General features: G+C 34.1%; 1 protein-coding gene across 2 annotated transcripts in view; it reads left to right on the top strand.

Annotated features, from left to right (window-relative positions):
• The first annotated feature begins 378 nt into the window (after positions 1-378).
• The window catches only part of LOC150108554 (putative rRNA-processing protein EBP2), a 114244-nt gene continuing 90805 nt past the window's right edge, over positions 379-23817 (top strand). The window contains exons 1-3 of one of the 2 annotated variants that reach the window (XM_090415984.1): positions 379-484; positions 9983-10069; positions 21544-21737. In XM_090415984.1, coding sequence (XP_090272110.1) covers positions 437-484; positions 9983-10069; positions 21544-21737 — 329 coding nt within the window. In that variant the 5' untranslated portion in view covers positions 379-436. The remainder of the gene's footprint in view (positions 485-9982; positions 10070-21543; positions 21738-23817) is intronic. The other variant, XM_090415985.1, reaches the window with a different exon arrangement.

The following is a 23817-nucleotide window of genomic DNA, read 5'->3' as shown; positions in this document are numbered from 1 at the left end:
CCCAGTGCAGTTGAAATTATTTTCATTTTTTTTTTTTTTTTAATATCACACTGTTTAAGGATTTCAGATAGTTTATCGTGTTTGAATCTGTCAAATGCCTTCTGGAAGTCCATAAAGCATAGATGCACCGATCTACCTATTCAATTGTCCTTCCAGTTATACAAGATAGGTTTCAGACGGCATTTATTGTGCCTTTTCTCTCCACAAAGCTTCTTTGTTTCACTAATTTGGTTCTTTATTTTTACATATTCCATTTTACTCATGAGTTCGAAAACCTCATTTCTCCTCTTTTGTTCTTTGATATCGTCAGAGCTTTGAAAATATTAATAATTAATTAAAATTCCAGAAGGTGTCGCCCTAATAATAATTTGTGCAATGGTTTGCTGACAGAATATAGAAACGTGTTGGTGTCACGGAAATCTGTTCAAAATTGGTCATGGCGGGTATATCTGAAAAAGATTTGGCCGAAGCTTCTGATACAGAGGTAAGACAGAATGGTTATTTAAATTATTGATAAACAGTACTTTTTTATTTTCTATGGAGACGATAGCTTAGCCGTTTTAATGTGCTTTAGCTCTGCATGGTTTATTGTTTCCATATAACCCTTAAGTTGTTGGATCAGTAAGACAGCGGAGTGTTCAACAAAATTTTTAACACGAGTCATTTATAAGAAAAGACAAAGCGTGAAAAAGAATGTCTCGAATCTAAATTCCGATATTAGCATATCATGCAAATTGTTACCTTTCAATGAGAATAGCGCAACTTACTAAACTTGGAACAGGCCATTAGACCTATATTCATAAAAGGATGATCATGTATACTTTCCATGATTCTGATTTGGGAGATGGCAAAGATTAAAAGATAAGTACTTTGGAGATGTATAAAAAGAGACATACTGACATGTGTAAAATCATTCCATAAAGGCAGAGGAAAACCTCCATTGTAACCATTTCCAATAATTTATTACAAGGAGACTTTTTCAGAGTGTCACTATTGATGTGACAGGTTTATCCCTCCTAATGAGGGATTAAGTATATGAGAAGATCCATTGCCCACTATTAAAAAAAAAATAGCATATTGAAGCAGCCATGAATATGCTGACTAGATTTCCTGAAGCAGTCTCAGTGAAAGATCAGACTGGAAATTATTAAGATAATAATATTATCGTAATAATTGGATTAAAATAACCTCAATGTCAATGCATCTGTGGGATTGAATGGTATACCAGCTTGTGACCAAGAAGTGAATTTTATTATTATTGCACCGTCCATGGATTTTAGCGCAGGCCAGAAGGGTAACGAGTGTGGTAAGAAAAGCAAAAATGGATTATGAAAGAACGTTAGCCATGCAGGCTAAAGACAATCCCAAACAGTTTTTTCGATATGTTGCAAGTAAAAGAAAAAATGTATATGGCAGAATGATTTTAAAGAATGCTGATGGTAGGGAGGTAACTGTATCAGTTGATATAGTTGAGTTACTGAGCAAGCACTTTGCAAGAATATATCATCCAATAGATTATACGGGAATTGTGGTGAATGAAGTGGAGGTGAGTAGTCTGTTGCATAACCTCAATGTCCATACATTTGTGGGATTGAATGGTATACCAGCTCGTGTCGTATGTGAAGCGGCTAAAGAATTGTCAGTACCCTTCTCCATTTTGTTTAATTTGAGTCTCGGGTCTGGGTTAGTTCCGAGGGGGTGGAAAGAGGGGAAAATAGTTCCACTACATAAAGGAGGTTCCAAGACTGCTGTTGTAAATTACTGATTAGCATATCAGGAATCATTGTCAAGGTCTTGGAGAAATTTGTGAAGAAAAGAATACAGGATTGGATAGATGAAAATGGGATACTGTATGGGGGACAACATGGTTTTGTAAAGGGTAGATCATGCCTCAGTAACTTGCTCACGTTTTATAACACAGTGACGGCAGAACTGGATAAGGGTAATGGGTTTACAGTGATTTTACTGGACCTTGCTAAGGCCTTTGACAGGATACCACATGGAATTCTAATCAGTAAACTGCACCATATTGGGATGGATATAAGGTTGGTGAGATGAATAGGAGGGTGGTTGATGGAAAGATATCAGAGAGTGATTTATTCAGGAGTAGAGTCCGTAAGATGACTAGTGGTGTGCCGCAGGGTTCTGTTCTTGGACCACTACTTTTCAATTTGTTCATTAACGATATAGGAAAGGATCTGAGGGGAAGTGTTCACTTGTTTGCTGATGATGCAAAGTTGGGTAGAGCAATTGTGAGTGCACAGGATGTCAAAATTTTGCAAGATGATTTTTTGGAGGACTGGGCTAAGGAAAATGGATGTAGATTTAATGTGGCAAGGTGTGAGGTTATGCATTTTGGGGTGAAAAGATTAGCAGCAGTATACCACATTGGTGGAACTGTACTCCAGGAGATTGACGAGGCCAGGGATTTGGGATTGTTGGTGGATAGGGAGTTGAAGTTTAGGGTACACATTGCAAAAGTGGCTAAATCAACGCATTAAATCACTTGGTTGCTGAAAAATACTTTAACAAGCAGAGACAAACAAGTTATTGTTCCTCTGTATCAAGCCTTGATAAGATCCAGTCTAGAATACTATGCCCAGATATTATGGGTGTCAGGGTTTCTTCTGGATCGGGAGGAGGTGGAGAGAATCCAGAGACGAGTGACCAAGATGATAGCAGGTCTATGGAATGAACCTTATGAGAACAGGTTGAAGATTTGTGGGTTGCAAAAATTGGTTGATAGGTGGAAAAGGGTGATATGATTGAGACATTCAAATTACTGAAGGGTTTCTATAAGATTAATTCAGAAGATATTTTTGAGAATAGGACTGGTGGTGGGAGGACTAGGGACCATACATGGAAGCTGGGCAAGAATGTGGTTAACAAGGGTGTTCGAGCTAGGTTTTTTACTTGGAGAGTGGTGAATGAGCGGAATAAGCTGCCAGAGTCTGTTGTGAGTGCTATGACTGTGAATGAGTTCAAGGCGAGGTATAATGGATACTGTATGAATGTCGAATATTTGTTCTTGACATGATGTTAGGTCTTCCCTCGATGAGTCTGTCGACTCCTTGGAGTTGCCCAAAATAAAAATAATAATAATTTGGCAGACTCATTGTGTGAGGTCCATTCAACTGACAATATATTTATCATATTGAATCTTTAAAATCCGTAAAATTTTATATCTGAACTTTTTTTTTTTACTGTTAACCACTCAAATGGCTACACAGATGAAATATGTTTAAAAAAAGATATGTGCTTTGTATCCATATTATCTGTAATATCCAAAGATTATATTGAATTTAATCAAAATGCAACAGTACATATGCGAGAGGTTGAACAAAATGTAAAACTAATTTTCTCAAATCTTTTGAACAACTAATATGAATTAATATGATATGTATCTTCTTCAAGCCCTATTTGCATGCAGATTAGCTTCTCATGTTGATCAACTTTGAACAACAATCAAAGAAAAATCAGCTTTTGCTTTATTTTTGCTAAATTATTTTAGAAAATATATCATTTATACCAGGAAATTTGGTATTATTGCATGATAAATTAGTATGAAAGGAATTGGTAAATTAGGGGATAAGGCTTCAGGCCTACATAGGATTTTAGACCAATTTTTTTTCCTGTAAATTTTAGAATTCAAATTGTAAGAAATCCTAGAAGAAGAATCTTCTGGTTCCCATCTGCCATACGGCCACGGGAGGGTAGCTATATGCTACCATTCTAGGGAGAGATGATTATGAGCAAGGTGGTTTCCCGTTGCCTTCCTTGCCATAAGTATTTATGACTGTAACCTGTGTGTTCACGGGGCCGGTTTGCCTGCTTGCGGGATGAAAAACCTCAGATAAACTGGCGGAAAAAACCCTGCGGCCCACGCCCAAGACCGGCTAACTTGGCTATGGCTGAGGAAGATCCTTAAGCTCCTCACGTCGTGGATGGGAATCGAACCTAGGACACTCCTTCCCCAGGTATATGGTTGCGAAGCGCAATAATAGATTTAAAAAAAATAATACTTTATAGGGAGTAGAAATTTAATTATATTAGGGGGGAAAAAACATGAATTAGATTGAAAGGTGAAAGATGAATGTTTTTTTGATATTACTTGTTTACCACATACTGTCATATAACATAAAAATTAGTAGCTTCAAACTATAATTCAATAAACAACAAAGGAGGGAATTAAGAAATTTTGGCAAAATAAAATTTAATCACAAAAATTCCACTCTTTGAAGTACATAATTCAAATAACATAAAACATCAGTGCAATCTTAATAACAAATAAATCTAAAAGATGAAGTAATGGCAGAGTATCATAGGTTGGTTAATGTAGAATTAAACCAAGGGAAAGAAAGTGAAAATCCTCAAATTTAGTTAGAGAAGAAATCCTGTTCTTTAAACTTGATTCTACTAGCATTAATTCGGCAACTTTAGACCATGATACAAGTAATTTAAACAAAATTTTTGGAAAATACAGAAATAATAATAATATTCGTATGGATTTTTTTCTCCCAAACCAGCACCCATGAACACACAGGTTGATCCCTTCTAATAAGGGATTAAGTAGACCTGTGTGTTCATGGGTGCTGGTTTGTCTATTCTGAAAAATTACCTCCATATGAGACTGGCTAACTCACTGGTTGAAAGAGACCAGATAAAGGTTCCTCACATCATAAACAGGAATCAAACCCAGGTCTTTCCAACCAAAGGACTTAATCTATATCTAGTGAGCTATTTAGGCTCTAGTACAGAAATGGAATATGTAGGTACATTAAATTGAAAGATTGAAAGAATAACATTCATGGTTAGTGTAACAGTGTGTGGAAGAAGATATATATATTCTGAATGAAGATAGTGCATAATCTTGGAAGTTAAAAAAATATTACATTTTGAGAAAATGCCTTATAGTGAATATAAGTCTAAAGAACAGTTATTCTCTAGGTTTTGCTATTAAAAATGGAATATTGTAGACTGATGAGTAATGTTAACGATATTCATTAATTAATATTTTATTAATTACTTAATTAGAATTAAGTTTAGTCATTGTACTAATTGAATATGAACTCTGGTAATTTTTGCTAACACTTGGTATGAACGCAGATATGTTAATATTAAACTAATTTAGTATACAGTACAGTACACAGTATCACCTATATCTAGTCAGTGGTGAGTGTGCTTGTTACCAAGAGATGGGATATGAAGCATATCTGTTATACTTTCATTTATATTTTTAATTAAAATTTTATATAAGAACAGATAAGGTGCAAAAACTTGTTTAAATGCTTTGCTCATTTTACAGATAAAATTTTGGTATTTTGAGCATTAATAAGCAACAATTTTAGCATGCCCATGAGCAGTATAAGGTGCAAACAAGGAAGGTGACCAGTATGGTAAGAGCTACAGCTAATTATGAATGAGAATGCTAGCTGATGAGACCAAAACAAACCCTAAAGAGTTCTTTCACTATGTGGCAAATAAAAAGGAGAAATAACTGCAGAAGGATGATTTTAAAAAATACCGATGATGGTGGGGAGGTAACAGAACTAGACTAAATAGTTGAATTACTGAGTGAGCATTTTTCATGAATGCCAGATGTGACATTGACTGATAGGAGAATAGAGTTTGAAGAAATGGAGGTGCTTAAAATATTGCAGTACCTCAATCCAAACATAGCCATGAGATTAGATGGCATATCCACCCATGTATTACAAGAATCTGCAAGAGAATTATCAGCTCCTCTGACCAAGCTGTTTAATTTAAGCCTCAGTACTGGAAAGAGGATAAAATAGTCCCATTGTATAAAGGAGGCTCCAAGACAGAAGTAGCAAATTATAGGCCAGTTGGCATCTCAGGAGTGGTATTGGAGAAATTGGTGAAAGACAGAATTCAGGACTGGCTGAATAGGAATATTGTACTCTATGAGGGACAACATGGTTTTGTGAAGGGTTGATCTTGCCTTACTTATCTGCTAACTTTTTATAATGAAGTGACAATGGAGTGGGATAAGGGAAATGGCTGTTCAGTTGTATTGCTAGACTTTGCAAAGTCATTTGAGAAGATTTCACTCAGAACTCCTTTACATAAATTGGAGCAAATGGGGATGGATATAAATTAGGTGATTTGGATTAGAGGGTGGCTGATGGACACATCAAAGAGTGGTTTATATAGAAGTTGTCCAGGAGAAGGCAAGTGATCCTGGACAACTCTGTTGTCCAGGATCGCTTGCCTTCTCATTTGGTCCTCTGTTGTTTAATTTATATATTAGTGATATAGAATGATTTTGACAAGAAATATTCAGGTATTTGAATTTAATGGTAAATGAAGATGATGCATAGATCCTGAGGGAAGACTTAAATAGCTGCCAATTTAATGTGGCCAACATAAGGTGATACAATTTGGGAAGAGATCAGAAGCTGTGTACTGTATTGATGGAACTGAACTGCAAGAAACTGATGAGGCCAGAATGTGATTGTGGATTGGGAATTGAACTTTAGAGAGCATATTATGAAGGTAACCAAAACAGCACATCAGATTACATGGTTGTTGAAGAACACACTAACAAGCAGGGATACAGAGATTATTGTTCCCTAAAATAAGGCCACATCGGGACTACTGCACACAGATCTGGACTCCCTGATTCTGTGGGGGATGAATTTGTGGAGAGGATCAAGATGAGAGACAAAGATTGTGGCAGGTCAATGGAATGCTCCCTATGAAAATAGATTGACGGTTCATCATCATCATCAAATTCCTGCCATGTACCCTCAAGGGGTGTACAGGATATGACAGTACTACATGAAAAAATTACATCATTACTAACTTCCTATCTACAATTTTCCTCCAAATCAGTCTGTTACTTGTAAAGACTCCAACATTATCAGATCTTATATTTCTATCGTCTAAGGCACTTTGTACCGTATCAATCCACCTATATCTTGGTCTTCCTCTGGGTCGTTTTCCTGCCAACCTGGCAGAGAACACTTGTTTTGCTAATCTTTCCTCTCCCATTCTATTTAAGTGACCATACCATCTGAGATTAGCTCTGCTAACGCATTCCTGGATGCTGACAATGTCAAGTTCTTTCCTAATATCCTCATTTTTAATATGATATTGCCATTGATGCTATCTGTTCATGCCTCTAATCTTTCTCAGGACTCTCATATCTGCGGTCTCTAGTCTTTGGTCAAGTGTTTTACTTCTGACCCAGCTCTCAGATCCATAAGTTAAAATTGGTTTGAACACAGTCTTGTATACAGCTAATTTAGTGTTCCGACTAATTTCTTTCTTATTCCATATGAATTTATTCAATTGACTTCCCACGATACCAGCTTTGCTGATTCTGTTGTCTATTTCTATATTTAGTTTACCATCTTCAGTAAAAATTGTGCCTAAGTAGCTGAAATGTTTTGCTTGTTCCACAGGTTCTCCATTCACAACACAGTTGACATTTTCAATGATTCTGCCTATTTTCATTGTCTTTGTCTTTTTATTGCTGACCTTCATACCATATCTATTACAACAGCTATTCAATTTAGTCAGAGAATCTTGCAGACTTGTAGCGGATTTATTTAGAAGTATAACATCATCCGCATAAAGCAAAGAGCTGACATTAACATCTCCAATTTTGATATCAGGTTTAATACCACATTCCTTCATAATGTGATCCATATAGATAATGAATAACAGAGGGGATAATGTACATCCTTGTCTCACACCAGATTTAACATTAAACCATCTTCCTGTACTTCCTTCAATTCTAACTGCTGACTCACAACTCAAATAAAGACTAAGTATTGCTTGATATAATGCCCCATTGACACCATATAACTGCAGCGTATTGAATAGCTTCTCTCTTGGCACCTTGTCATATGCCTTTTCCAAATCGACAAAACTTAAATACAGATCTTTGTTATATTCCTATGCTTTCTCGACTATTTGTCGTAAAGTGAAGATCTGATCCTGACAGCCTCTATTTGGCCTGAATCCAGCTTGTTCTTCGCCAAGCTTTTCTTCCACAATTCTTCTCAACCGTTTCTCAAGTATACTTGCATAGATCTTGCCAGGAACACTCAGTAGGGAAATACCTCTGTAATTCTCACATTCAGTTTTATTTCCCTTTTTATATATGGGTACTATGAGAGCTCTACTCCAATCATCGGGAATTCGTCCCTCTGTCCAGGCTTTCTGAACTATGCAGTGCAGCCACTGTAAGACTCTTATACCACCATACTTCAGCATTTCTGGTCGAATATCATCTACTCCTGCTGCCTTTCCACATTTCAAGCCTTTGATGGCTTTTTCTACTTCAAGTATGGATATGTATTCCTGACTGCATGCCTGGTCAGTGTTTTTTACCGTTGTGCTGTCATCACTGCTCGTTTTATTTAGCAGTTTTTCAAAGTAATTACTCCATACGTCAAGGATATCTTTTTCTTCCGTTTTCATGTCACCTTTATCATCTCTAATTCCTTTTACAACACTCTTTCCTCCATTCCTAAGCTTCTTCAACAACCTCCAAAACATTTTGCCACCTTCTTGTTATTTATTTTCTATATTCTTGCCAAAGTCCTCCCATGACTTTTTATCTAGTTTTACACAGTGTTTAGCATTCTTGCATTTGTCTTTGTATTCTCTAAGAGCACAAGCTGACTTATTTGACAGGAACTTTTGATATGCTTTCGTCTTTTCCTTCACTGCCTCTTTAACTTCCTGTGTCCACCAGGGAGTTCTTATTTTTTTATCCTTGAAGACAACCTCACCACATGCCTCTCTGGCAGAATCAATCAATGTTTCCTTTAGAGTTTGCCACTGAATCTCCAAGGTTTGATTCCTGTTCTCAAACTCTTTCATTTTCTTTTCAATAATATTTCTGTATTTTAGTCTACAGTTCACATCTGAGAGCTGCTCAACTTTTATTCGCTTTAAAACTTTCTTACATGTTATTCTTTTCAATATGAAATTCAATTTTATCCTGCTCAAGACTAAATAGTGATCACTTCCAATTTCAAATCCTCTGTACACTCTGGTGTCCTGCACCAGGGAGAAAACATCACTATCAACAATAACATAGTCAATGAGACTTTTCTTATTCCTGGCCTCTTCTCTCCATGTGAATTTGTGCACATTTTTATGTTGGAACATGGTGTTAGTAATAACCAGTCCATGTCCTGAGCAGAAATCCAACAGATATTTGCCATTATTATTAGCTTTGCTCTTTTCTCCAAATTTTCCCAAAATATTTTTGTATGTCTCACAATCATTTCCTACTCTACTATTTAGATCCCCAACAAGGACCAACTTTTCCTTTTTCATTGTGTCAGTTGCTTTTTCTAAAGCCTCAAAAAATTCCTCCACTTCTACCTTAGTAGAACCTTCTGTGGGACCATAGGCACAAATAAGTCTCATTGTCCAGTTCCCCATTCTCATATTTGCCCACATTACTCTACTTGAGACTGACTGCCATTCAAGAAGATTAGCCTCGTATTTTGTGTTGAATACTCTTTGATTGACTACTATTTGATTAGTTGAATACTATTTGAATAGTATTCAAATAGTTGAATACTATTTGAATACTATAAGATTGATGGTTTGGCTTCAAAAATTAGCTGATAAGTGAAAAGAGGAGACATGGTAGAAACATTTAGGTTATTAAAGAGATTTTTATATATAGGATTGACACTAAAGACTTTATTTTTCAGTACATGGCAAGAAGGGAGAGAAAAAGGGGTCACCAGTGGAAGTTGTGTAGGTGTGGTTAGCAAGGGTGTCAGGACTAGATTTTTTGCTTGGAATGTGGTGAATGGATTGCCAGAGGTGGTTGTAGGTGCTTCATCAGTGAATGAGTTTAAGGAGAAGTATGATAGTTATTATATGAATAATGGATCTCCCATGATGAGTCGTTTGACTCCTTGGGGATAACTGTATAATAATAATTACAAAAGAATATATTGCGTTTTTTTTTTTTTTTTTTTTTTAGCTTCAAGAACATTTGGCTAAAGGAGAAATTAAGCCTGGATTGTATGCATCAATTCCTCATTTAAAGAGAGAACATGTACATAATAAGGTAATTATAATTTGATTACTTTGAAAAATTATAATTAATTTAGGCACTCTTCCTAACCCATATTATATTGCAGATTGATAAAGTTATGTAGTATACAATATGGTAAGTCACGTGGTTTCCATTTACATGGTATACAGTCAGCCTATTAACTGCCTTCTTCCTTGTCAGATTACAGCAACAGTTTTCAGCAGAACTAACATGTATCAATAGCTACATTTTATTAGCTGATATACTAGTCAGAGATGCAGTATGTTTTTCAGACAGTTAAGAATAGTGCACCAATCATATGTCCTTTAACATACCACACCTCCTTTTATAGAAAGAAATGGCAAAATCCCATTAGTTTCATTCAAGTTATGTGTCTTTGATATTGCATGCACACACATGCACCTCTTGTATACAAAAGAATTGATTCAATCTGATTCTGAGGAAGAGTAAGAAATCTGCTGCCCCATTCTTTTAAGTTAACAAGAAACTGATGAATAATTTCTAGTTCATTATCTATTAAGAGGATATTGCTTGTTATCTATATCCTCTGATAAATGCCACCATAAGAGCTGTCTCATCGCTAACAGGAATCTGTATCAAAATTATAAAATGAACTCCAAATTCCAACATTTTGCATTGATTATAATTATAATAATTTACACGAATTAATTAGTTTGTAATAAATACCTGCATGTTTGATGGTGTAATAAGTAAAAGTTAATGAAAACATTGTCTTTTTGCAAATGTTGCTTCCTGTCACACTATTAGTAATCCTAATAGTCATTGATTATAATCCATTAGACATGGCTGGCATAAAAATTCTAAAACTAACCAAATATTAATGAAGTTCAGTGGTTATCTTGATATGCTGAACACCCTATTTTATGACAAATCTCCACTTTCTTTTTTCATCTTGCTGGTGGGCTCCTAAGAAGCAAGATCCTGTCTCAAAATTTTCTCTTTATTGAACTCCGCTTTTTGACTCTTGGGAAGGGGAACAAAAGTACAGAAATCCTGCAATGAATTTATTTATCAGACACATGTATTCACAAGAATATAGTAATTTTATTACTGCAAATGTTTCAACCGGAAACTGGTCATCGGTGCATCAGCATAATCACAAGGTGATTATGCTTCGTTGTAGCTTCACAAGGTGAAGCTATGATGAAGGATGTTAATCCTATTTACACAACTGAGTCATGTGCTGGATGTTACTTAGTAGGTGATTACAATAAAATAAGATTACAGTTAAGGCCCAAATTTAAAATTAAACAATTTTAAATAGAATTAAATAGTAATGAGATAACAGCATTATATTAAATTAAATTTAAAAAAATAATAATTAAAATGTGTTTGGGTGGGAATAATATTGCTTGTATTTATGAGGATGAGACTCCTAAATCTTGACAATAGAGAGACAGTCATTTCGATTTAAATTTGGGTAGTGTAGAAGTGTTTCAACATTCTTTAAATAACTGCTGAAACCCAAACCTGCACTGATATAAAAGGTGAGAATTGGACCAAAGGATATCCTGGTCTGTGTCTATTCCATGATAAGCAAAGCCAGATTTTTCAGGTTTATTGTTGTTAATATAAGATTGATGTTCTTGTAGTTGTTTTTCAACAGTACATCCTGTTTGTCCAAAGTACAAGTGGAGGTGCTCACATTGAACTTGGTAAACATGGGGGAGGGAGGAACTGTTAATCTTTTGTGGATGGTGACCAAGATGAGATTTTGTTGATAGGAAAAAAAAGTAGGAACTAAATTATATCTTTTTAGAATCTTAGCAGTCTCAGAGATGCCAGCAATGTATGGGAAAGGGACTCACTGTACAGGTTCAGGGTTTTTGGCAGTGAGCTTGTAATGCAGTTAAACTTCCTTGAGGTGAAACCATTCCATAGTAAGATGCATTGGATAGTGCTCAAGTCTTGTTGGAGAGCTTGGAAATTTGGGCAAATAACATGTGCTCTGTTGAGCAAAGATTTGAAGATGCCTGTTTTTTTTTTAGATGTATGATGTGCTGAATCTTGCTGTAGTATATAGCGGCCTGTCAGGATAGGTTTATGGTGAATAGAAGTAGCAAGTATTTCCGAAGGATATGGGAATGGAGAACATCTGGGAAGGCTAACTGTCTATCCTTTTTTTTTTTTTCCACAGTCAAGTTGATGCATGAGTGTGTAGGCTGTTGATTTAGTTAAACAAGTAAGCAGAGATTCTTCTGAGTCTGGGTAGATGGCATACCCATCATCGAACCCAAAAGGAAGGTTGGGGTTGTATTGAAGAGAATAGCGATTCTTCAAGATGCTCTAAACAGAAATTAGCAGGTGCAGGTGACAAGAGGCTTCCAATGCTGATTCCTTCGATCTATTTGTAGAATTGGTTCCTGCAAATGAAATTGCCTAAGTGTATGACAAAGTTGAACAGTTCAACTATGTTTGGAGGAAACTCATCTGATAACAATTGGGAGTGTCAGCCAGTGGTACACTAGTAAATACAGACTGGATATCAAAGCTAATCATGAGGTCTGCAGGATTAAAATTTTTTTTTTTTTGTCAAAAAATCTGAATTCTTTATGGGGGTTTGTGTGTGGAGGAGCTAGGAATTTGGCTAAGGTGGGGGAAGTCTATGCAGACCACTATGGGTCTGAGTGGAACTCCTTTATGTATTTTTGGAAGGCTATAAAAACATGGGCTTCTACTGCGGACCTCGTGATTAGCTTTGATATCAGTCCTTATTTACTAGCGTACCTCTGGCTGACACTCTCCAACTGTTATCAGATAAGATTCCTCCAGACATAGTCGAACTATTTGACTACGTCGTGCACTGAGGCTATTTCATCTGCAGGAACCATTCTACAAACAGACTGAAGAAACTGCCATGGAAAGCCACCTTGTCACCTGTTTGTGTTTGATATGTAGATTGTGTGTTTACCATCTGCCCAGACACCTTTTTAACCAAATCAACAACCTACACTTATGCATCAATCTTACTATGGAAAAAGAAATTTCCTGGATGTTTTTCTTTCCTGTATCTCTTCTGAAATATTTTCAAATCTTTCCTGTATCTCTTCTGAAATATTTTCTACATCTATTCACCATAAACCTATCTTCACATGCACATACAGCTTCATTACACCATCCATCTCAAAAAAGTAGGCATCTTCAAATCTTTGCTCAACAGAGCACATGTTATATTCTCCACTTCCCAAGTTCTCCAACAAGAATTGAGCACCATTCATTGCATCTCACTATGGAATGGTTTCTTCAGGTGAAACCATTCCATTCAAAAGTAGAAAGTTTAAATGTATCTTGGACTCTTACAAACTCATTGCCAAAAAAACCCAAGCATTTCTGAGATGATTACTAAGATCCTGAAAAAATATAATTTAGTTCCTACTTTTTTCCCTATCAACAAAATCTCCTCCTGGTTACCATCCACTAAAGATAAACAACAGCTCCCATTTCTCTCTCTGTGTCTCCCCCCCCCCCCAGTGTTTACCAAGTTTAAGGTGAGTGATTCCACTTGTACTTTGGATGAACAAGATGTTCTGTTGAAAAACGACTACAAGAACACCAATGTTATGTTAATGGTAATAAACATGAAAGATCTGACTGAAGCACTTCTACACCACCCAAATTTAAATTGGAATGACTGTCTCTCAATTCCCAAGATTTCGGAGAGTCTCATCCTCATAAATGGCAAGCTATAATATTACCCCCATTTTAATTATTATTATTTATTTATTTTTATTTTTTAAATTTAATTCTGTGTCATTGCATTATTTAATTAAATTTCATTTTATTTCAAATCACTTAATTAATTTAAATATGGGCCTTAATTTTGTAATCTTATTTTATTGTAACCATCCGCTATTTGGCATCTGGCACATTGCTCATCTTGATTATGCAGATGCGCTGATGATGACCAGTTAGTTTCTGTTCAAAAAATTTGCAGTAATAAAATTACTATATTCTTGTGAATATATATCTAATAAATGTTATCATGGCACAAATTCCATTAAAAATACAATGAAATTAATTAAAAAAATTGTTGATTTCACTTACTACGAAGAAATCAAAACAGCAGGTTCAAGATATTGTACTTAGGCTTATGTATAGTGTTATTTTATCATCACAATCAATTTTCTGATGTGTATGGGGGATGGGGTGTAGAGGGATATTACGACAGTACTACATGATTAAGTTCACGTTATTACTAATCTCCTATCAGCAATCTTCCTCCAAATTAGTTTGCTACTTGTCAGCACTCCAATATTATCATATCTGATATTCAGATCTTCCACTATATCAATCTACCTTGATCTTGGCTTTTCTTTTGCTTACACATCCCTGAATGCTAACAGTGTCACGCTCTTTCATAATATCTCTATATTTAAATTCTACCATTGATGCCATCTGTTCACTTCTCTAATTTTGTCAAGAACTCTCATATCTGTGATCTCTCGTCTTTGATCATGTGTTTTATTTCTAACTATTAAGTTAGGTATTATTTCGGTTAGAAATAAAACACGTGTTCAAAGACAAGAGATCACAGATATGAGAGTTCTGGACAAAATTAGAGAAGTGAAAACAGATGACATCAATGGTAGAATTTAAATATACTATACTGGCTAAATAACAAAATTATTTAGCTGGCTTCCCATTATACCAGCTTCGTTTATTTTGTTATCTGTTTCCATATTTAGTTTGTCATCTTTACTAAAAACTGGCTAAATAGCTGAAATATTTACCAGTTTCTGTGCCCAATTTTTGATTCATTTGAAGTTTTCAGTATTTCTGTTTATTTATTTATTTATTTTTATAGTTTTGGTCTTTTTATTGCTGATTTTTATATCTACTATTCAATTTAGTTAGCCAATCCAGACTTGTACTAGCTGTATTTAGGAGTACATCAGATGCATAAAGCAAAGAGCCAATTTCCAATTGTAATATCAGATTTAATGCTACTTTCTTTCATAGTGTGATCCATATAGATGATGAAGAAGAGCAAAAATATCATGGCTCCTTGTGCTGACCTGGATCAAGTGGTTAGCATACATGGTCTCCAACCAACAGGCTATGGGTATGAATTCTGTCATGGGCAAGGATGTTTGTGATTGTATTTAGGTGGGAGATGAATTTCACTGTGGTTTGAGACCACCAGTGTACTTATTGAAGGCCTGAAGGGGCTTGAAAAAAGTTGCATGTTTGGTCTCTAGAGCAGGGTTTCTGGACTATGTAAAAATACAAAAAAATTATTTAAAATCAGATAAAAATAGAAAAAAAAATTCCTTAGCCCACCCACAATACAAAATATAGTATTAAAATCGTTGTCTCTACTGTTTGTTATTAATTACTTTAACTAATTCTTGTTCGGTTGCACCTTTGTAAAGTCTACGTTTTTTTGTTTGAAACTTATCTTCTTAACCGTCACTATACTTCTGACTTCATAACTGACTTATCGTCAGTTATGTCACCTCTATCTTGTGGCTGCAATTAGTAAGGAAACATAACTGTTTTAAGGAAATTACAGCGTAGACTAATATTAACTTAAATAAATTTAATTAATATTTCCAATATTTCAGCAAAGTCAAATTGCCATCATCAGGGAACAGAATATAATATACCTGTGTGGAGGTATTACAGTAAGTAATGAAGATGAAGTAAGTCAACTGAGAGTAGGTTTCAAGTCCTAAATAGTCTCTTTGATAAATCTTTCTTCAATAAAGAAACACTCAGTAAAAAAATTCCTCTGTAAATCTCTTAATTCAGTTTTATTTTCCTTTTTTTTTTCTTTTTAAAAAAAGTTTGATGAGAGATGATCTACTCTCATTTCTCATTTTATGTTATTGCCAAATTTTTTGGATTATGCAGAGCTGCCACTGCCATCATTGTTTACTCCAGCTGCTTTTCCATATTTCTGGCTTCTGGTTGCTTTTTTTCTCATCATATATTGATATATATACCCCAGCAAGCTTTCTACATTCTTATGTAGAGATGCATTATGGCATTGCATCTCTAATTGTAATACTTGACTGTCTGAAGAATGTGTTATGAGTTCAATTCTAGCCACTGACTAGGGAAGCTTTTTTTTTTTTTTTATATATATAAGCCTTTTTTCAGCTGGTTCCTGAGTTAGCCTAATAGCCAGCACCAATCTTTGGTGCTGGCTATTAGGATTTTTTCCCTTCTGAAAAATTCTTGGTTTTTAATGCAGAAAAAAATTCACCATAGTACTTTCACCGTTTCAGACAAAAGTTTAGGGATATGGAATAGCAACACCTGTCTCTTGTACTTTTGCTGTGAGGTGTTGAAATAGGCAGTAATCATGGACTTGGTTGCCACTGACAACTAAGAATGGAGGCTGGTTGATTTTAAAATTTAATTAGGGCCAGAGAGGACATAAAAAGCATCAGGGGATTTATTTTGTTTTTTATCCATATCATCAGCTTTTATATGATTATGATTTTACTAGTTTACATTGATGCTTCTGATGCTGGTGATTCCTGTATTCAGTTCTGCTAAAGTTTAAGCTTTTTCAGTAGGGTAGCTGACATTGCACTGTTCACCTTCTTTCTTGGTGAAAGCATCCAGAATCATGTGTGACCCCCCCCCCCCCTGCTGGTATGGCATCTGATTATGGTATATATTTTATGATGATAAATGTATATCCTTTTTAGCAGTATATGTAATACGATTTTTCAGTCCATCTTTATTTGTCGAGCATCCAACTAGATACTTCATTCTTTAGTTTGAATATAAAAAAAAATCTGTTGCATCTTTTGGAATTCTTTGAAGGCTTTTTCTACAATTGCCATAATATTTAATTTTGGAATCCTACTGGGAGAGTGCAAAATTAAAAACTTGGGAAAGGATGTTCATTTCAGAATCAGCTAATGTTCTTGAGAACTTGTTAATAACAATTTCATTGAGTACCTGTCAGTTTTTTTTTTTCTTTGATAATTTCTTCTTCATTCTTTCTTCGCTTACTATGCCAAAGTGTTCTGATTTCTAACAGGAAAGTCTCTCTAAACTATTCCAGATGTTTGCAGTGTAAAAGCATGTTTTTTTTTTTTTGTTTTTTTTTCATCATCATCATATGTATCAAAGATTTAGGCCTAGCATGGCCTGTTCCGGCCTTAGAAGTCATCGTTGAATCGTTTAAGAGGACGTCCTGTTTTCTTTTTCCTAATGGCTTGTACTTTAAGGCTTGTTTTGGTAATCTTTCTGTTTTCATTCTTTGAACGTGTTCCATCCATTTATGTTTATATTTTATAATTTTTTCTATTACTGGTTCTTGGTTTAATTCTTTCATAATATCTTCATTTCTTTTGTGATCAAATAGGGGGTACTTTGCAGTTTTTCTCATAAACTTCATTTCTGCTGTTAATCTTTGTTTGTCTTTTTGTTTTATTGTCCAGATTTCACTTCCATACATTAAAAAAAAGACACTTCTAATTACTTTTAGCCTGGTTTGTTTTTGAACTAGGTTTGGTTTGAATATAGAGTTAATTACACCTGTTATTTTTAAATATTTTGCAATTTTTACGTTTATATCTTTTTCATTTTCATATGTGATCATACATCCTAGGTAGTTAAATGAATTCACCTGTTCTAAGATCTTGTTATCTATTACTATTTTAGTTCTTGCTGGATCTTGTCCTTTAAAGGCCATAGTTTTTGATTTTTCTGTTGATATTATCATACCATAATCTTTGGATATCTCATTTAGATTTAAAATAGCTTTCTGTAAGTTATCTTTTTTTTTTTTTTTTTTTTAATGTAATAACTTTATCTTTACTCTTATTCTATTCCTAATTCTTTATAGCCTTACTCTAATGTGCTTTTTCTCTCTTAACCTTTCTCACTTGCTCTACTGTGTATTATGTTTTTCCACCTTCCATATTTACTAGCGATATGCCTAAGAACACTGAAAATTTATTTGTAAGACTGCGCCATCAGTATATCAAATATTCGGCATAAGACTCAATAAAACCTCTGGTAGATCTCTCTCTCTCCTACTGGCGTAAATTCCTTCAACAAAGCACTCTTTTAACAAATAATTAAAACACATTTATTTACATTAATATGAAATATACATGAATCAAACAACAGGGAGATTGCTTTCTCTACCCATCTAAAAATCTTTAGCATAAAATTAGAACCCTTTCACTTCAGTACTAAATAAACTATTTAACTCAAATACTTATTTACTCTCTGCTTACAAATTCAACTTATTAAACTTCTAGTTTACTTGCAAAGAGGTTAGCTAACTCTCTGTTAAGTTATTTTACAGATTTTGTATCAACTTCTAACAGGCCAATCAACTCTCTTATAAACACTTCTAATTACTAATAAATTAACTCTTAACAGTCCATATACTATATCTCCTAGATTATAAGAGAAAATACACAAAAGGATGTGACTTACAGGGGCTCTGTATCACATATTCAGTCAAGAGTCTTTTACTAAAGTCTCTGGTTCGGACTCCACATATAGTCTCAGCTCGCTTCCGCTCTGGTTCCAACTGCCTCTAGTTCTGATTTTTGATGACTCTCTCTCTTGACGTCTGGAAGCCCCTTATTCTCTGCTTAATCTCCTTTTATTTTGCAATCTTGGGGCCTTGCACTAAGGGTAGTAACCCCGAAGAATTCAGCATGACTCTTTCATCTTCTTTTTAGTTTAACCCGCTCTTTATTCTCCTCCGTGCAATCTGTTGATCATATTTTGCTGGGCAGCGAACACTTGTCTCTAAAAGTTATGAAGACCTCTTTGATACTTTGCTTCTCCTTTCGGGCCGCAGAAACTTCTCTAAACCTAGCGGCACTCTTGGATACTAACTTTAAAGGTGTTAGCACGGAGCTTGTAGGCAACTCTTATATACAAAACTATTAAACAACTTTCCTGCACACTCTTGCACATAACTATATACAAAGTTCCCTGATGGGAAAACAGTGCCTTTCTTTTTGACGTTAAAACAGTAAATACATTCACTTCCCACAGGGTTAACTACATCGATATTTTGCAAAATGTACATAGAAACAAACAAGGTTATTTACAGTTCTCATGGGACTTGACTTATGTAAAAAATCGATGTAAAGCGTTTTGATATTTTTAAGCTACATCGAGTTTTTACAGCAGGGAGAAAAGGTAATTCTTTGTGATGAGTATATGACTGGCTGTTAATTTGTGAAAGCTCCCACCTGTGTTTTAAATGTGTTCTTAAGTAATGCTACTTCTGAGCATTGGAAAATTCTTAAAGCACACTTCATGGTGAACTGGCAAAAAAAAAAACATTTTCATTCTAGACACTCTCTGGTTTCTAGAATATATGGAATCTCTAAGTTGCAAAAACAAGATTTGCCATTAAGACCTATTGTTAATGCAAGATACTCTCCAACTTCTTTGCTATCAAAATATCTAGCAAACCTAAACCCTTACAGTGGGCAAACATCCTCTTATGTAAAGAACACCATGCCCTTCATAGAAAACACCAAAGACATCACAGTGGACATCTTCCCACCCTACCAGATGCAGTAGATCTCTTCAGACACAGCATCAGTACATTTTTCAAATTTCAAGATGATTATTTTGAACAGAAGAAAGGATTAGCAGTGGATTCCCCCTCCCCAATTATTAGCTGACTTATTCATGAAGTGGTTTTAAAAAATAGCTCTCCAGTATTAAGGAACATAACCTAAAATTTGGCAATGATATGTTAACAATATTTTTATCATCTGGCCAGTACCGTTACTCAATTAGAATACTTCACAACCTTCATCCTCAAATTAAATTCACCATTGAATTGGAAACAAACAGGTCTTTATTGTTTTTGGATACACTAGTTAGGTATCTAAACAAAACACACTCAGCTTCTCAGTTTATAGGAAACTAACGAATGCAGGACGTTACCTACACACCACATCTCATCATTACCCAGTGCAAAAAATAGGCATATTTTTTCTGAAAACCTATTTTTTTATTTTTTTTTGAAAAAAATAATAGGTTGGTGAAAATTCTATAGGCTGATAGAATTTCCACTGACACAGATAAAAGGAACTAAGAGCTACAATACCTGAGTTCAGTCTTACCAAAAAACGGTTACCACAGAACATTAATAAAAAAACAATTCTTCAACATCAAATAATCAGATAGACAAGAAAAGCAAGAATTTAGAGGAGCAGTGATTCTCTCATGTATACAATCAGTCATAGATAAAACTGTAGGGTTGCTTCACTATCAAAACTTAAAGATCACCTACCCAATCAAGAAGATCTCTAATCACCTGAAATCTCCTAAAAGATCAGTTATAGTTGTGGTTTATACTACATAGGAGAGACATGCAGATCTGGATAGGTACACTGATCATAACATTTGAAAAAACGTTGAATGAAAGAAGACAAATCAGGACTGGAAGCATATGCAACAGAAACAAAACATCAAGCAGCATGTCAACAAACAAAAATGCTCCCCATAGATTACTGTTTTTTCTCATGAGTGTTCAGAGAATCAGCTAAAATGGTGAAACATCCTTTGCAGTGCAATATAAAAAAAAAAGAGATGATTTTACATCAAATTTGGTCATCGTTGATTCATCACGACACACTCGTATCTACCAGTATTATACAGAAATCCACAAGCCAGTGTAATAGCAAAGGCATGCTTTCTATTCTTTAATCATGTTCAAATATTTTTACTTGTTAATTGTTATTACTTGTTTTCTAGTTTTTTAGTTTATTTATGCAATTATCCTGATGAAATGAAAAAGTGAAACAAAAGAAATTTCATGAAACTGGCTAAGAAAATAGTTTCTTCTTCTTTGTAATATTTGTTGGAAAAATATGGAAAACATACCTAGTATATCTTATCTCCATAGAAGCTTATGCAATGACATTGTTCTTCTTCTTGTTGAGAATTAGTGAGCAACTAAATGGCATTCATTGCAGTGAATGTCACATGTCTGATCTAGCTCAGAACATTGTCAGTGCTGAATAGCCTTAAAGAAACATGAAGCTCAACTACAGAAGTCAATTTAAATAAGAAAACTTATTCAAGAAGTGGTGTGAGGCTCTATTGTATTGACTTGATTTCAGTCCAAATGGTGGTTTATCCTAAGTTTTGCTTCTGTAATTAAATCTTTTTTAATTTATTTATGATTTGTTCTGTCTGGATTCGCCTGAACTGATGCCTTTCTGTTATATTCATCATCTGTAAGGTCTTGAATGGGCAGCTGATATTGAACTGTTAAAACTAACTTATAGTCTGGATTTTACAGAAGGTAGACTGAGTGATTTTGTCTGAAATATTTAATTTTGAATATAAATGAATATTTATTAATATTGTATTCTATAAATGTTTAATTTAGTTACTTTTGAAAATTCATCTTGAAGTTTGACATAAAATACATGAGGAAATATTAATTCAAATTCATTTCATGCAAATTTTAATTATTTCTTCCCTTCTCCTCCCATCTCTTTTTCTCTAAGGTAGCCTTGAAACAAAAATTGGAAGAAATGAAGTTGTCTTTGCCATGGATAGAAACATTGGATCTCAGTTGTGATATATCAGATTTCAATGCACTGATTAAAAGCAATTCAAATGAAAGACAGACATCTAAACTAAAAGGAGTTTTACCTGGAAATTCTGATGTTCATGATGATTTTAAAAGAGAGATGATTTTGTAAGAGAATTTTCATTATTTTGTTCATAAATTTGAATTTTAACCAGTGGATGCACTTTAAAATTTGATTCAGGAAAAATTGTGTGTCTAGAAGAATTGCAGTTGCCTTTCACTATAGCAAATGCTGATTACGAATGATAACCATAGAGTCTTCATACTATTGTATGCAGGGATCCAGGAATGCAACTTAACTTTACTAGTCACAGAAAATTTTTACTCACCTAAGGTATCAATGTACTTCATATAAATATCGTTAACCGAAACTGACAATATTTATGTAGTTGATGCTTTAAAAAACTAACTGTTACGATGACACAATAAAGTAATACATTATTTAATTCTTACTACACATTACACGTAATTCTACAGAAATATCCTTTCCTTCAGTGGGGGTTTTAAATGTACACCACTAATACTTTATTTACATAAAGGCTTCATATGTCCTCCAGTGCCTTTTCTTGAATGAAGTTCTGCATAGAGAAGACATTCATATGTATCATCAATAAATTATTCAGGGTGGATTCTTTGATGACCTCAACTTACCTTTTATTAGAGTCATTTGATTAAAACTTCATACACACGATTACCTGCTTGCTGATATAATGGCTACAATTTCAAATAATTTTAATAGAAACGAAAACCTATTTTTTCAAAAAAAGATATGTTTAAATGCTTCCCCACAACTTTGAAAACCGAAATTTACCAACATTGTTTTTTTTTCATTATCATCAAAATGTTTGCTGAAATATTCACCCAAAATCTTAATTTCTTTTTCCCCACATCTTCCAGATCTTCAGGTAAATTTGAGACATTTTTAGCAATATCAGATTCATGTTCACTAAATCTTTTTAACAGATACATTATTCCTTCATCTCTTAGTTTTTTTTGTTTTTTCGATCAATGTTTGAACATCTCTCAGCATGCATTATATGAATATATACAACTTTTCATTTTCTTAACAAGCCTTTTGATATTGCAACATAATCCCTTTTTCCATTTATTATTTCTTCTAAATGCATTGCCACTGTATAATAGTTCTTTGCAAGTGCAATTCCGTATTTTACTCTATTAGTTATCCATACTGAATGCTGATAGTTGAACTCATTTTTGTTTGTAACATGGCTGCTACTTTTCCTAATTCTTTCACTCTTTTTGGTGAATTGTGGTCAAAATATGTTTTTTTTTTTTTTTTTTTTTTTTTTTTTTTTTTTTTTTTTTTTTTTTCCAGCAACTAAGGAACACTTCTAATGGAATTTCAAATAGCCAGATTCAAATTATGTACAATATATGTTCACACAAGGTCTGGCACATCTCTACAATTGTTGATACATAGAAATTCATTGAAAGACAATTCATCAAATGACAATTTACCGGGGGGGGGGGGGAGAATTAATCAAATACACAATTAATTGAAAAACAATCCATCAAGCAATAGTTAAAAAAAACAAAATGCATTGGAACTTCTTCAAGAAAACAATTTGTTGAATGTCATTTCACCAAAAACACAATTTATTGAAAACCTACATTTCACTAAAAAATGAATTGTGAAGCAGTTACTTCAAATCTGGGATAAAATTGATCCCTGTTTTGATGATTCCTGTAATAAAGTGTATTACAGGAATTGATGATTCCTGTAATAAACAGCTAAAAAAAAAGTATTTATAAAAGTATAAATACTTCTCCAAATATATAAATAATATTTGGAGAAGTATTTATATAAGCAACAGTGTAACTTTGGCATAACATTACTTCAAAGGCAAAGAAAATTTCTAAGTCATAAATTAGTGATGAAACTCAAGTATGGATTCAGATTTATTTATTTATTTCATATCCGAACATAAGTGGTACAGTAATAAATGATTGTTACATCATTATTTACAACTAATTAGGATATATTACAAATTTAAGCAGCTTAAATTTAATAGGTAAATTATAAAGGGAATGGAAAACTCTATACAAGTTATATAAAATATATTCAAAGGTTCCTCTAGTATCTTGCACAATCAACTGCTCTTTCTGTGCAAGATGTAAGGTCCTTTGGTGACTGAAGAAGGGGAGCAAAAAAGGTGTTCCATGGACT

This window comes from Typopeltis vanoorti, chromosome 3, assembly GCF_054136105.1.
Source record: "Typopeltis vanoorti isolate ZY-2024b chromosome 3, IOZ_Tvanoo_1.0, whole genome shotgun sequence".
Lineage (NCBI taxonomy): Eukaryota > Metazoa > Arthropoda > Arachnida > Uropygi > Thelyphonidae > Typopeltis > Typopeltis vanoorti.
Note: the sequence above shows the minus strand (reverse complement) of the source record. Positions and strands in the feature narration are given on the sequence as shown.